General features: G+C 44.8%; 1 protein-coding gene across 2 annotated transcripts in view; it reads right to left on the minus strand.

Annotated features, from left to right (window-relative positions):
• Nucleotides 1–15,612, minus strand: part of MAP3K5 (mitogen-activated protein kinase kinase kinase 5) — a 339,184-nt gene that overhangs the window by 90,856 nt on the left and 232,716 nt on the right. For both annotated transcript variants that reach the window (XM_073575888.1, XM_073575887.1), the window contains exon 17: nt 4,637–4,773. In XM_073575888.1, coding sequence (XP_073431989.1) covers nt 4,637–4,773 — 137 coding nt within the window. The remainder of the gene's footprint in view (nt 1–4,636; nt 4,774–15,612) is intronic.

Raw genomic sequence — 15,612 nt, forward strand, 5'->3', positions numbered from 1 at the left:
TGATTTATCGGCTGCCTAGCGAGTATCCCATATCTGAATAACAAGCGCTACCTTACAGGGCATAAAAATTTGAAGTTGGAAAATTGAGAAATTTTCAAAATTTTCACCAAATTTCCATTTTTTTCACAAAGAAACGCAAGTTATATGAATGAAATGTTACCACTATATGAAGTACAATATGTCACGAAAAAACTATGTCAGAATCACCAGGATCCATGGAAGTGTTCCAGAGTTATTACCTCATAAAGGGATAGTGGTCAGAATTGTAAAAATTTGCCCAGGCATTAACGTGCAAACCACCCTTGGGAGTAAAGGGGTTCAGCCACAGCGCCGTGAATTCACGGCACTGTGGAAAAACTGTATAGTGCCCCCCAGAGTTGAATTTTCTCTGGGGTCTCGGCTGCAGGGGGTAGCCGAGACCCCAGAGAACATGATTCGGGTCAGTTTTTACTGACCCCGCTTTTGCGATCGCCGTTATTAACCGTATAATGGCGCCCGCAAAGAAAAAAAAAAGCCGTGATTTTGCATTAACTTTCTCTCTCCTCTGATGTGATCGCACATCAGAGGAGAGAGAAATAGGGTCCTCGATCCCCCACCCAGGTACCTCCCGATGGTCCTCGGGCCCTCCTGCCTCCTCCGGTGGGCGCCGCCATCTTCTTCCTGGAAGAAAATGGTGGGCGCATGCGCAATGCGCCCATCGAGGTCAGCAGATTCCATTCATTCATTGAACGTACATTTTGATCACTGTGATAAAGCTATCACAGTGATCAAAATAAAAAAAAATAGTAAATAAACCCCCCTTTATCACCCCCTTAGTTAGGGAAATATAATGAAATAATGAAAATATACTGTATTTATCTTCTTTTTTCCATTAGGGTTAGAATTAGGGTTGGAATTAGGGTTAGGGTTGGTATTAGGGTTAGTATTATGGTTAGGGGAGTGGTTAGGGTTACGGTTAGGGTTGGGAATAGGGTTAGGATTAGCTTTGGGATTAGCTAAGCCATGCGCCCAAACAGTGGCTTACCCCACATATGGGGTATCAGCATACTCAGGACAAGTTGCACACCAACTTTGGGGGTCTAATTTCTCGGTACCCTTGGGAAAATAAAAAAAAATTGGGGGCTAAAAAAAAATCACTTTTGTGGAAAAAAAAAGATTTATTTTCACGGCTCTGCGTTCTAAACTTCTGTGACGCAATTGGGGGTTCGAAGTGCTAACCACATATCTAGATAAGCTCCTTGGGGGGTTTAGTTTCCAAAATGGGGTCACTTGTGGGGGGTTTCTACTGTTTAGGCACATCAGGGGCTCTGCAAAAGCAACATGACGCCCGCAGAACATTCCATCAAAGTCTGCATTCCAAAATAGCGCTCCTTCCCTTCCAAGCTCTCCCATGTGCTCAAATAGTGGTTCCCCCCACACATGGGTTATCAGCGTACTCAGGACAAATTGCAAAACAACTTTTGTGGTCCAATTTCTCCGGTTACCCTTGGAAAAATAAAAAAATAGGGGGCTAAAAAATCATATTTGAGGAAAAAAAAATGATTTTTTATTTTCAATGCTCTGCGTTATAAGCTTCTGTGAAGCACATGGGAGTTCAAATTGCTCACCACACATCTAGTTAAGTTCCTTAATGGGTCTAGTTTCCAAAATGGGGTCACTTGTTGGGGGTTTACACTGTTTAAGCACATCACGGATTCTCCAAACGCAACATGGTGTCCGATCTCAATTCCGGTCAATTCTGCATTGAGAAAGTCAAACGGTGCTCCTTCCGTTCCAAGCCCTGCCGTGCGCCCAAACAGTGGTTTACCCCCACATATGGAGTATCAGCCTACTCAGTACAAATTGCACAACAACTTTAGGTGTCCAATTTCTGCGTATTCAGGAGAAATTGCACAACACATTTTGTGGTTCATTTTCTATTTTTACACTTGTAAAAATAAAAAAATTAAGTAAAATGTTTGTAAAAAAAAAAAAAGTTAAATGTTAAGTTTTTCCTTCCACATTGCTTCAGTTCCTGTGAAGCACGTAAAGGGCTAATAAACTTCTTGAATGTGCTTTTGAGCACCTTGAGGGGGGTTCAGATTTTAGAATGCTGTCACTTTTGGGTATTTTCTGACATACTGACCTCTCAAAGTGACTTCAAAGGTGATGTGGTCCCTAAAAAAATGATTTTGTAAATTTTGTTAAAAAAAATGAGAAACCCTTATAACTTCCTAACAAAAAAAAATTAGTTCCAAAATTGTGCTGATGTAAATCAGACATGTGGGAAATGTTATTTATTAAGTATTTTTTGTGACATATCTCTCTGATTAAAGGGCATAAAAGTTAAAAGTTTGAAAATTGCAAAATTTTCGCCATATTTCCGGGGTTTTTTTTTTTTTTTATTATAAATAAACGCAAGTCATATCGAAGAAATTTTACCACTAACATGAAGTAAAATATGTCCCGAAAAAACAATCTCCGAATCAGCAGGATCCGTGAAAGCGTTCCAGAGTTATAACCTCATAAAATGACAGTGGTCAGAAATGTAAAAATGGGCCTGGTCATTAAGCTGCAAATTGGCTCTGTCACAAAAGGGTTAAACCAACACAGCTCATCACCTCACCTCAAGAACTCCATCCCCAAAGTGAAAACGGTCCAAGCTGAGGGGAAGATGGATGGTGTGAAATACAGGAATGTTTAAAACCTTTTTCAGTCTGTCAGTGATTTGAGACTGGGAAGGAAGTTCACCTTCCAAGAAGACAATGACCCAAAGCATACTGCTCAATCAACACTCAGATCGTTTAAGGAGAAATGTGTAAATGTTTTGGAGTGGCCTTGTCAAAGCCCAGACCTTTATCCAACTGAGAATCTGAGGTCAGACTTGAAGATTACTGTTCATCAGAGTAAACCATTTAACTTGAAGGAGCTGGAGAGTTTTGCCTTGAAGAATGGGCAAAAATCCCAGTAGCAAGATGAGGAAAGCTCATAGAGACGAGGTTCTACAAAGTTCTGACTTTAGGGGGGGGGTGATTAGTTATGTGCCCTAAATTTCAGTTAATTTGTCCTGTTTGCGGTTTGCATCTGAAAAAAAAAGAAAACCAAATGTTCAGGTGTAGGCATGTTCTTTACATGAACTGATGCAAACCCCCTCCCAAAAAAAGTAAAATTCCAGAATGTGAGGTAGCAAAAAATGCCAAGGCGGGTAAATACTTTTGCAAGCCACTGCATATATTTTACTAGTGAAAAATTAGAATACAATTAGCTTAATAGTTAACTGGGTTCATGACATACAGGTGCTTATCACAAAATTAGAATATCATCAAAAAGTTAATTTCAGTTCTTCAATACAAAAAGTGAAATTCATATATATAGTCATTAAAAACAGAGTGTTCAATTTCAAGTGTTTATTTCTGTTAATGTTTATGATTATGGCTTACAGCCAATAAAAACTCAAAAGTCATTATCTTAGTAAATTAGAAACATTAACAAAAAACACCTGCAAAGGTTTCCTAAGCGTTTAAAAAGGTCCCTTCATCTGTTTAAGTAGGCTCTACAATCATGGGGAAGATTGCTGACTTGACAGATGTGAACATATAATCCCTTAAAACATACTGATTTATTAAATATAGCTAAAAATCCTACCCAGTGTAAGTATTGGTAAATACCAACAATACAAAAAGACCACAATGTAGACAAAAAAAAAAAAAAAAAAAAACACCCCATAAAGACCCTACAATAAACCTAGTATCCATGATTAAAGCTTCCTACAGCTGAAACGCATAGGATTCTTGTTCCTACAGTTTGGCCCTGTGGCTGCAACATGCAGCACTGTATTTTAATGTGTATTAAATAAACTGGATTTTTTAAAATTCTACTACCCTAAGTCGCTGGATTAACGCCACCACTTTCTGCATTATCTTCTATCTGCCTAGAGCCAAAGGCAAATCCGTGCGCTAGGGGAGAATCCAATACCCAGGAGGACGATGCGAGAAGAGGTGAGATGAATTATTTTTACATTTTTTCCACATAGAGAATCTATGGGATATTGTCAAGAGGAAGATGAGAGACACCAGGCCCAACAATGCACATGAGCTGAAGGCTGCTATCAAAATAACCTAGGCTTCCATAACACCTGAGCAGTGCCACAGGCTGATCGCCTCCATGCCATACCGCATTCATGCAAAAGGAGCCCCAACCAAGTATTGAGTGCATTTACTGAACACACATTTCAGTAGGCCAACATTTATGATTTTAAAATCATTTTCCAAGCTGGTGTTATAAAGTATACGAACTTACTGAGATAATGACTTTTGGGTTTTCATTGGCTGTAAGCCATAATCATCAACATTAACAGAAGTAAACACTTAAAATAGTTCACTGTTTGTAATGACTCTATAAAATATGAGTTTCACTTTTTGTATTTAAGAACTGAAATAAATTAACTTTTTAACGATATTCTAATTTTGTGAGAAGCACATGTACACGTTTGCAGAAATTTATGTGCGATCGTACATTTTGAATAAAAGATCTGTGCCATTCTTCTACTAATTATGGTCTATCTAGAATAGACCACCTGGTGCTGGGCACAGCTCCATATAAAGATGCCTTTTACACAATACAAAATACATATTCTCAGCAATGTAAGAAAACAGACCTTAATGTCTCGATGAACGATCTGATTATCATGAAGATACTTCAAACCTTCCAGAATTTGTTTGGTATAAAACCCAATAGTTTGTTCATTGTCTTTCAAAGGTCCCCATTTTGATCGCAGAAGAGCTGAAAGGCTTCCTGGAATTAAAAAAAAAAAAAATCACATTGCTACCTGTAAACATAAGAATTAATGAGTAATTAATATTAACTATATTAGTTAATGGTATGACCATAAGTGGTGTCAGAATTCCTCAGCTCAGTGTGGCAGCTCAACCATCCAATCAGGATCGGGGGATGCTGGGTTTCCTACAGGTGTCTCCTGTTCTGAGTGATTCCCTGGCTGCCTGCCTCAGATTACTGCCTGTTGTAGCCTTAGCTCAGTGGTGCATGTTTGCCTTGTTCTTCAGTGTTCTGTCTTTGATCTATTGCTGCCTGACTTTGGACCTTGCCTCTGACCATCCGTTAACCTAGCTCCTTTGTCTTGATCCGCTAACTTCCTGGAATTCTGACCTCCAACTTTGTCCTACTAAGCCTTTGCTTTACACTTTTTATGTATGAAGAGCCCTCTTGGTATCTGATCTTGGACCCCTTGACTACCCAGCCTCATGATTTATCTGAATAGTGACTAGCATCAAATATGGTAGTTTACTACAGGCATAAATGCTTCAAAAACACAACATTTATTGTAATTGGAACATAACTGGCATATACATTCTTTATTATCTTGTCACATTTGATCCCATCACAGAAGAAGTCTCCAGACTGCTCTTCTTCTCGTCTGACTTTATGCACTACCGACCCCATTCCCTCACATCTCCTCCAGCCTCTCTCTCAAGTCGTCAAAACTCACCTAACTACAATCTTTAATCTCTCCCTCTCCTTAGACATTTTCCCACCTTCCTTCAAACACTATCATTACTCCATTACTAAAGAAATCCGCTCTCGACCTATCCTGCACAAACAACTACAGACGAGTCTCCAATCTCCCTTTCATCTCAACTTTTGGAGCGTTTAGTCTACTCCCGCCTTACCTGTTTCCTCTCCAGTCACTCCCTTTTAGACTCTGAAGAGTCTGGCTTCCGCCCCCTACATTCGACTGAAACTGCACTCAAAGTTACCAATGACCTTCTGACAGCAAAATGTACTCGGATCACTGACTAGCATACTTTCTATCATTTTGTGCACACTCTCTTGCTGAGCACTTCTACTTGCAGTAGTGAGCGAATCAGAGCAGTATTTTGAAAGATCAATGGGGGGTCTCAGTAACTGGACCCCCACTGATTGGCAACACATTAGCACTGTCACAATTACTCAGAATTAGTAAATCTGCCTGCTAGTTTTAATCCCTGACAAACATGAAGAAAACTTGGGAGTGATCTGTGAATGCAGAGAAACTAAAGTTGTTGTTTCCGAATACTTGGCAGTAAATGACCCTTTTGAACCAGAAAACAGCAGAGAACTTGGGTGTTTACTTACTTTCTCTGTCTCCTTATATATAGCTCCCCAGACACACAAATAGTCATCTGTCTAAAAATATCAGGTAAAATTTGGCACACACTAAAAGCCTCATGACTGTGTATCTCATCTTACACTGGGTCACTGTATACATGCTGAGCTGCCACTAATAGATTTTCCTTCAGTCATAATGGTAATTACTACCATATTCTGAAGGCCCCAGAGTTTGTGAAATCTCCCCAGACCTGAGAAAACAATAATTTGCAGGGATATTCCTAATTTCAGCTGATTGCTCCAGTATTATGAGAACTATAAGGTCACTAAGAGAGAAAATTCTCCTCAGACAAGCTTCATAATTGCGTGCTTTACTGAAATTCCATATCTGTAGGTTGCTGACTGGAGCATATGGCGTTACCATGTGCCTGCAGGAATATTCCCTAGTACTGGGTTACTCAATACTCAAACAAAGCACTCGTTTAAGAAATAAAAAAAATTAAATAAAATCCTGTCACAGCAGTTATCAGCCACTGCTTATTTTAACCCCTTGCAGATAATTTTCATTTTTGTGTTTTAATTTTTCCTTGCTCTTTTTCAATAAGCGTTCTAGTTTTTTTATTTCCATCGACATATAGACGTATGAGGGCTTGTTTTGTTTGCAGGTTAAGTTGTAGTTTTGAAAGGCACTATGTAATACAGTGGTCCTCAACCTTTCTTACCTTTTGAGGTACCTCTTGTGCCCACATCAAACAGATACCCTTGACTCTGCCCTGTCCTTCAAACATCCAAGCTCTCTCCACCTCCTGCCGCCTCCATCTCAAAAATATTTTCAGAATCAGTCCCTTCCTCAACCCTCACTCTACTAAAATGCTTGTGCATGCCCTCATCATCTCCCGTCTCGACTATTGCAACATCCTTTTCTGTGGCCTCCCTGCTAACACCCTCGCACCTCTACAGTCCATCCTTAATAAAGGGAAGGTGCCATCCAAAAATTTTTTTTTCAGCAATAGAAAATATGTGAAGAATTAATGTTTCCATTTTCTTAAAAAATATTATGTTTTTAATTTTGTAAAATATGAAAAATAATTTTAAAAAGTTTGGCATTTCCACTTAACACTAGGGGGAGCAGCTACTGAAATTTGGCACAAAAACCTAGTGCACAACTAGCTTACATTACTGCCCTGCAGTAATTATGGGCGGAATCTGCTCACATGGGTGTGGTGTCACTCCTCTCCTCCCCTTCTGGGTGTTTGCTAAGAGAAAAGAGAGGATGACATCTAGGAACACAGTGAGCTGCCATTTTGATGGGGCCTGCAAAGTTACTGACTGTCTTTGCATGCAAAGTCTGGATCAGGACAGGTCATCAATCAGCAGAAATGTTTCCTGGATTTCTGTGGAGCAGACAAGCAGATGGTCCATCCATGTGTATAAAACACAGCTATCTATGTACAATCCCTGGCACCGAACAGGGCGCCCCCTCATAGACCAGCACACTGCTCTCCTGAAATACTCTGTGCTGCTTTCGCCCTGCTCCTTCCACCATATATCAGGCTCCTGTCGCCTCGCTTTCACACATCGCCAGTACGGGATCTGAGGAGAGGAATGGGGTCTTCGGTCACCAAGGATGGCAGGCAGCAAGGATTCTGGGAGTAGGGTGACAGCAGCACAGAGTATTTCAGGAGAGCAGTGTGCTGGTCTATGGGGGAGGTCACAGAGGGAGATATATGGCGGAGGAGCAGGGTGACAGCAGCACAGAGTATTTCAGGAGAGCAGTGTACTGGTCTATGGGGGGCACAGAGGGAGATATATGGTGGAGGAGCAGGGTGACAGCAGCACAGAGTATTTCAGGAAAGCAGTGTACTGGTCTATGGGGGGCACAGAGGGAGATATATGGTGGAGGAGCAGGGTGACAGCAGCACAGAGTATTTCAGGAGAGCAGTATCACACGGGATAGGATTAGATACACGGCTCAGCAGAACACAGAAGATTAGACACATGGCTCAGCAGTCAGTATCACACAGGATAGGATTAGATACACGGCTCAACAGAACACAGAAGATTAGACACATGGCTCAGCAGTCAGTATCACACGGGATAGGATTAGATACACGGCTCAGCAGTCAGTATCACACAGGATAGGATTAGATACACGGCTCAGCAGAACACAGAAGATTAGACACATGGCTCAGCAGTCAGTATCACACAGGATAGGATTAGATACACAGCTCAGCAGACAGTATCACACAGGATAGGATTAGATACACGGCTCAGCAGTCAGTATCACACAGGATAGGATTAGATACACGGCTCAGCAGTCAGTATCACACAGGAGAGGATTAGACACATGGCTCAGCAGACAGTATCAAGGCCCCGTCACACTAAGCGACTTACCAGCGATCCCGACACCGATATCAAGGTGTCGGGATCGCTGGTGAGCAGTCACACAGACAGCTTCACCAGCGATCAGCACAGCGATGCCGAGCGCCCGGCATCGCTGGCCATCCCTGTAAAAAATAGAATCAAAATAAAAAATATAGCTATTCTCACCTTCCGACGTCCCGTTCAGCCATCCTGCCTCTCTTCACGCTCCGGTCCCAGTAATCCTTTGCGAGAATGACCGCGAGATGTCACGGTCTCGAGGGATAACAAAGTCTCGCGGTCATTCGTGCAAAGGATCACTGGGACCGGAGCGTGGAGAGAGGCAGGATGGTTGAACGGGACGTCGGAAGGTGAGAATAACTATTTTTTTTTAATTATTTTTTACACCTGATCGCTGGTCTCCCGCCTGTCACACACAGCGATGCGTGCTGGCCAGCGGGAGACCAGCGACCAAAGAAATGTCCAGAGGTTTCTTCCAGCGATCCCGGCAGGGGGGCCGCTCGCTGATCGCTGTCACACACAGCGATCTCGCTGGTGAGATCGCTGTTACGTCACAAAAGTTGTGACTCAGCAGCGATCTCGCTACCGAGATCGCTTAGTGTGACGGGGGCTTCACATAGGATAGGATTAGATACACGGCTCAGCAGAGAGTATTACACAGGAGAGGATTAGACACACGGCTCAGCAGACAGTATCACACAGGATAGGATTAGATACACGGCTCAGCAGACAGTATCACACAGGATAGGATTAGATACACGGCTCAGCAGACAGTATCACACAGGAGAGGATTAGATACACGGCTCAGCAGACAGTATCACACAGGATAGGATTAGATACATAGCTCAGCAGTCAGTATCACACAGGAGAGGATTAGATACAGGGCTCAGCAGTCAGTATCACACAGGAGAGGATTAGATGTCCAGCAGATTGCCAAGTGTTTTGAAACAGCAGGGAGCAGCTCCTCCTATGTTTTGCAAGAGCAGGGGCAGCAGCTGGCCGTGTGTTTTGGAAAGAGCAGCTTGGTGTCCAGGAGCTCGTCCTGGTTCCTCTCCTACAGCTGGTATGTGCAGAGTGAACATCCAGGGCTTGCAATAGTGTGTAAATGAAGCTAAAAGAAAAGCACTGGGCTCTAATAAGATGGCGCCTGGCCACACCTACAGCTGTGAATTGAGCTGCCCAGAGGCGTGGCCAGTTCACTCCTGATGCAGCTGCAATGAAAGAGATCGGGTCGGCAGCCGACTATTGTCTCTTATGCGCAGGCACTGCCGTAAATGAGCATGGAAAGTGTCGTTCAGCAGCCAGAGAGGTAAGACGGCAGCCCCCAGTGGCTGCATTGCTACAGAAAAAAAATAAATAAATCCATACACACCACTGAGTCAAGCTTAGGGGACAATATCTTTTTATACTATTTTCTTTTTTACATTAAATTATGAAAAAACACGGCACCTTCCCTTTAACTCTGTTGCCCGACTAATTCATCTCTATCCTCGCTACTCCTCCACTTCTTCCCTCTGCAAATCTCTTCACTGGCTCCCACTCCCTCAGCGTATCCAATTCAAATTACTAATACTGACCTACAAGGCCATCTACAACCTGTCTCCTCCATACATCTCTGAATTAATCTCCCGATATCTTCCCTCACGTAATCTCCGATCCTCCCAAGACCTCCTTCTTTCCTCCAAACTTATTCGCTCCTCACCCAACTGCCTCCAAGACATCTCCCGAATAGCCCCCATCCTCTGGAATTCTTTGCCCCAACACATCCGGCTATCAACCACACTCGGATCCTTCAGACGGAACCTGAAAACCCATCTCTTCAGGAAAGCCTACAGCCTGCAATGATCCCCGCTGCCCCCCTCACCACTACGGGAGCTGCTGCAACCCCCCAACCTACTGTCTCCTTCCCCATCCTGTAGAATGTAAGCCCGAAAGGGCAGGGTCCTCTCTCCTCTACATCAGTCTGTGATTGTTAAGTTTGTTTACTGTAAGTGATATCTGTAAATTGTATGTAACCCCTTCTCATGTACAGCGCCATGGAATCAATGGCGCTATATAAATAAATATTAATAATAATAATACCAAGAGCCCCACTGTCCTAATACAAAGATTCCTCACTGAATGCATTCTGTATCCTTGTGCCCACCTTCATTTTCGCCAATATACTTACATCTAGGGGTTCCCACTTTATCCTCTTTGGGTATTCTTGCATCAAGCACATTCACCATAGTATCACACCCAGCTCCAAGCACCCCTCTAACTGGCTGTATCATTCTATCTTTACCGTATTTATCCCCCCCCACCCAGTAGCATAGCTACCGGGGGGGGGGGCAGGGGGGACGGTGGCCCCTGGCCCCGCGCTCTGAGGGGGCCCACCGGAGCTACACTACTATTCTGCGGCAGAGCGGGGAGAATCGATCTCCCCACTCTGCTGCCCAGCCGCTATGGGCCCCTGAGAAGGCGGTGGGGGGCCCCAGTGCCAGTAGTGGGCCCCCCACCTCTCAGCCAGCAATGTCGTCCTGGGCTATTCTGTGCGCACAGGACCTGTGATGAGGTCACAGGAGGGGCGGGGTCAGTGGTCACATGATCAGGGGCTTCAGTGGCTGCAGGATTCTGCTGTGCTGGTTGTCATGGTGCTGGCTGGATGAGGTGAAATTTCTGTGTGGGGTCAGGAGGGGTTTTACAGGGTGGATGTAGCAGAGCTGTGTGTATGAGGTGTACAGAGCGGAGCCGAGTGTGTAGAAGGTGTACGGAGCAGAGATATGCATGTATGAGGTTATGGAGGAGCGGAGCCGCGCGTGTACGGGGTGTACGGAGTGGAGCCGCGCGTGTACGGGGTGTACGGAGCGGAGCCGTGCGTGTACGGGGTGTACGGAGCGGAGCCGCGCGTGTAAAGGATGTACGGAGCGGAGCCGCGCGTGTACGGGGTGTACGGAGCGGAGCCGCGCGTGTACGGGGTGTACGGAGCGGAGCCGCGCGTGTACGGGGTGTACGGAGCGGAGCCGCGCGTGTACGGGGTGTACGGAGCGGAGCCGCGCGTGTACGGGGTGTACGGAGCGGAGCCGCGCGTGTACGGGGTGTACGGAGCGGAGCCGCGCGTGTACGGGGTGTACGGAGCGGAGCCGCGCGTGTACGGGGTGTACGGAGCGGAGCCGCGCGTGTACGGGGTGTACGGAGCGGAGCCGCGCGTGTACGGGGTGTACGGAGCGGAGCCGCGCGTGTACGGAGCGGAGCCGCGCGTGTACGGAGCGGAGCCGCGCGTGTACGGAGCGGAGCCGCGCGTGTACGGAGCGGAGCCGCGCGTGTACGGAGCGGAGCCGCGCGTGTACGGAGCGGAGCCACGCGTGTACGGAGCAGAGCCGCGCGTGTACAGCGTGTACGGAGCAGAGCCGCGCGTGTACAGCGTGTACGGAGCAGAGCCGCGTGTGTACAGCGTGTAGGGAGCAGAGCCGCGCGTGTACGGAGCAGAGCCGCGCGTGTACGGAGCAGAGCTGCGTGTGTTCAGCATGTACGGAGTAGAGCCGCGTGTGTACAGCGTGTACGGAGCACAGTTGCATGTGTACAGCGTGTCCAGAGCAGAGCCGCGTGTACAGCGTTTACGGAGCAGAGCCGCGTGTCTACAAGGTGTACGGAGCAGAGTCGCATGTGTACAGCGTGTACGGCGCAGAGCCGCATGTCTACAAGGTGTACAGAGCGGAGCCTTGTGTATAGGGGGTATCAGGTGCAGTAATAGGGACACATGCGGCAGCAGCGGCTCAGCATTGGGTTATCAGGAGCAGTAATAGGGACACATGCAGCAGCAGTGGCTCAGCATTGGGGTATCAAGTGCAGTAATAGGGACACATGCGGCAGCAGCGGCTCAGTATTGGGTTATCAGGTGCAGTAATAGGGACACATACGGCAGCAGCGGCTCAGCATTGGGGTATCAGGTGCAGTAATAGGGACACATACGGCAGCACCGGCTCAGTATTGGGGTATCAGCAGAATGAGGGGTTTGTGCAGGTTGGGGATACATGGTGATGGAGCTGGAATATGAGAAGTGAAACGTGTCTTTGTTGTATTCTCTGTAGCAGAGTCGTGGCTGGAGGAGTTGTCATGCCGGTCTGGGCCAGATGGAAAAGACGTGAAAAGTGAACGACTCCATCAGAAAGAACGTCCACTGTAAGTCACCATCTCTAACTGTGCTGTAATCACTTATATGTTTTGTAGGACTGGTATTTACCACTCGTCATATGGTGGTAATATCAATGTTGGTCTTTATATAGGGATTATTTTCAGTAATAGCGCAGTCATCTCTTACATCCACTATTAGGGTGCGTCACTGAGTTGAAATCAAAGTTACCTAGTTAGGGGCCCACTCAGAAGTTTCGCCCCCCCCGAACCCCTAGCTACGCCTCTGCCCCCACCAATATACAGCATCCAGACCTGCTCTTCTGTGCAGGGCTACTCACAAAAGTCACCATCTGGAGACCTTCTCTTCATAGTTGTTTGCTAAACCTAGTGCTAATACACCAAGCTCACATACAGCTGACAGCCACACATCATGGTCCGGAGAGACACATGTGGCTACCAAGCCACAGGTTGGGGATACCTGCTGAAATGTATGGAAAAATAGTGATGAATGCAATGTACTCTTTTCGGGTTTTGCTTTTTTATTCTAGTGTGAATTGTGCATTTGAAATTACCTGGGATCATGAATCTATAGGTCAGTTATGGCTATATCACGTGTGTAAATATATTTTTGCATGAAATGTTTTATTTAGTTTGTAATAAAATGAACAAACAGAACATAGGAAAAGAAAGTAAGGGTAGGAGGAAAGCTAAATGAATTTGGCATTCTGCAAGCTGGTTAACAAAGACCAGTGTTAGACTGGGATGCCAAGGGCCCACTAGTAACACCTACTCTGGTGGATTTTTCTGCCTATGTACATATTGAATCAAGTGTATTGTGCCAACTATTGCTCACATAGAAAGTTGGGGGTTGACTCCTGAACAGGGACAGACTCCTGTACAGGAGCTCATCCGTTCCTGTGTGCAAGTCCGAGTATGATACCATAATTTCCCTCGGGATCAATAAAGTGTATCGTATCATATCGTATCGTACCTCTCTAGTCCTGTGAGAAGTGTGGACCTCTGGCAGAGATGAGAAAACAACCATTCCAACTTTGTAGTGAATCAGGAGAGAAACTATGGGGAGTGCATTTTATTACATGAAGGACTATGGGGTGTGCATTATACTATATGGACGACTATGTGAGTGCAGTATACTATATGGAGGAATATGGGAAGTGTACTACACTATATGGAGGCCTATGGGGAGTGCATTATACTATATGGAGGACTATGGGGATGGCATTATACTATATAGAGAATTATGGGGAGTGTACTATACTATATACTGGACTATGGGGACTGCATTATACTATATGGAGGACTATGGGGATTGCATTATACTATATGGAGGACTATGGAGAGTGGACTACACTATAAGGAGGATTATGGGGAGTGCAGTACACTATATGGAGGACTATAGGTTCAGCATTATACTATATGAAGGACAATGAAGTGTATTATACTATATGGCTATGTGGGGGCTATTATTATAATATTTGGAGGGCTATGTGGGAGCCATTATACTGGATGCAAGCAATTATACAGTGTGAAGGTTTGCGTGGGGTCCATCATACTGTGTGGATGGCTGTGTCATGGCCATTATACTGAAGATAGGCCCATTATACTGCATGGAGGGCTATGTGGGGATCAGAGTTCGGGGATCATTCTGTGTTGGGATCACCATACTTTTCTAAGGGAGTTGAGGGGTGGGGTACAGTAGGGTCATCATCCTGTGCATGTGGAGGGTACGATGAAGGAATTCACTGTAGGGGTCTTACAGTGTTTTTGTTGCAGTTTTGTTGACATCATACTTTATGAGTTGCATGAAAGGGAAACCTAGGGCTCCAGTAGAAGGAAAATCAGATGGCACACATTAGGTGCTATAATAGGGACACATACAGACGGCAGCAGCGGCTCAGGATTGGGGTATCAGCAGGAAATGGAGTTTGTGCAGATTGGTAATAGATGGGGATGGTGCCTGAAATGTGAGAAGTCAGATGTGTCTTTGTTGTAATCTCTGCAGCCAAGTCTTAGCTGGAAGAAGTTGCCATGTCTGTCTGGTCCAGATGGAAAACACAGCAAAAGTGAACGACCCCACCAGAAGGAACGTCAGCTGTAAGTCACCATCAGTAACTTTAGTGTAATCTCTTGCGTGTTCTGCAGCACTAGTATCTACCACTACATAAATGGTCACCATATGTCTGTAATATGAGTGTTGGTGTTTGTATAAAGATTTTATTTAGTCATCTGCTGAGATTCTCTTACATCCACTGTTAGGGTGTGCCACCATAGTTGTAATCAGGGTTACATTGTTAGGGATCCACTAGAGGTTTCACCCCTCCTAAAACAAACTCCTAGCTATGCCTCTAACTCATCATATACATTAAAAGGCATCATTGTTTAAGCAAATAAAGATTTTCATTATACAGTATAGTGAATAGTTGCACGATTTCTAAAATACTCCCTTTATCAGAGCTTCACAGCTCCATGGTCTCTACTTGCAATCATTTAGGAGAATCCTTTATTGTTCATTTTCAGTGGATATAAATCTGTCCTGGTAATGTGATGAATGCATAAGTGCCATATTTGTTACAGTTACAGGCAAAGCTGTCAAAGTTGTACCGTGTAGTGAAATGATCACCTGTGGGTCCAGGACATAGTTTTATCCACTTAAATATTAATAATTGTAAATCTACTATTAAAGGACAATAAGGTCTCGCTGTGCAGAGCCTGAAAAGTCTCATAATCTGCACAGCAAATGGAGAGAAAATATATATATACCGCAGGTAAAAAATATGATGCTAGGGGATTCACTGCTTGAACACAAAAATAGAAGCGTTGTTCCCCAGTTTGAATGGTAAGGTTTTCATGCATATATACTAGTACTCCATTCAGTGCCTATGGGACTGATGAAGATCACTAAGCACTGTATGTGGCTATATTCAGCAGTCCTGTGGATTGTGAAGCAACCCCTTTAGGGGCTTGTTTACAAGAGCGTATTTTCAGTCCGAACGGTGTCCGTGGAAAATGAGC

Source organism: Dendrobates tinctorius, unplaced genomic scaffold (assembly GCF_039654945.1).
Source record: "Dendrobates tinctorius isolate UK_male_01 unplaced genomic scaffold, ASM3965494v1 ptg000046l, whole genome shotgun sequence".
Taxonomy (NCBI): domain Eukaryota; kingdom Metazoa; phylum Chordata; class Amphibia; order Anura; family Dendrobatidae; genus Dendrobates; species Dendrobates tinctorius.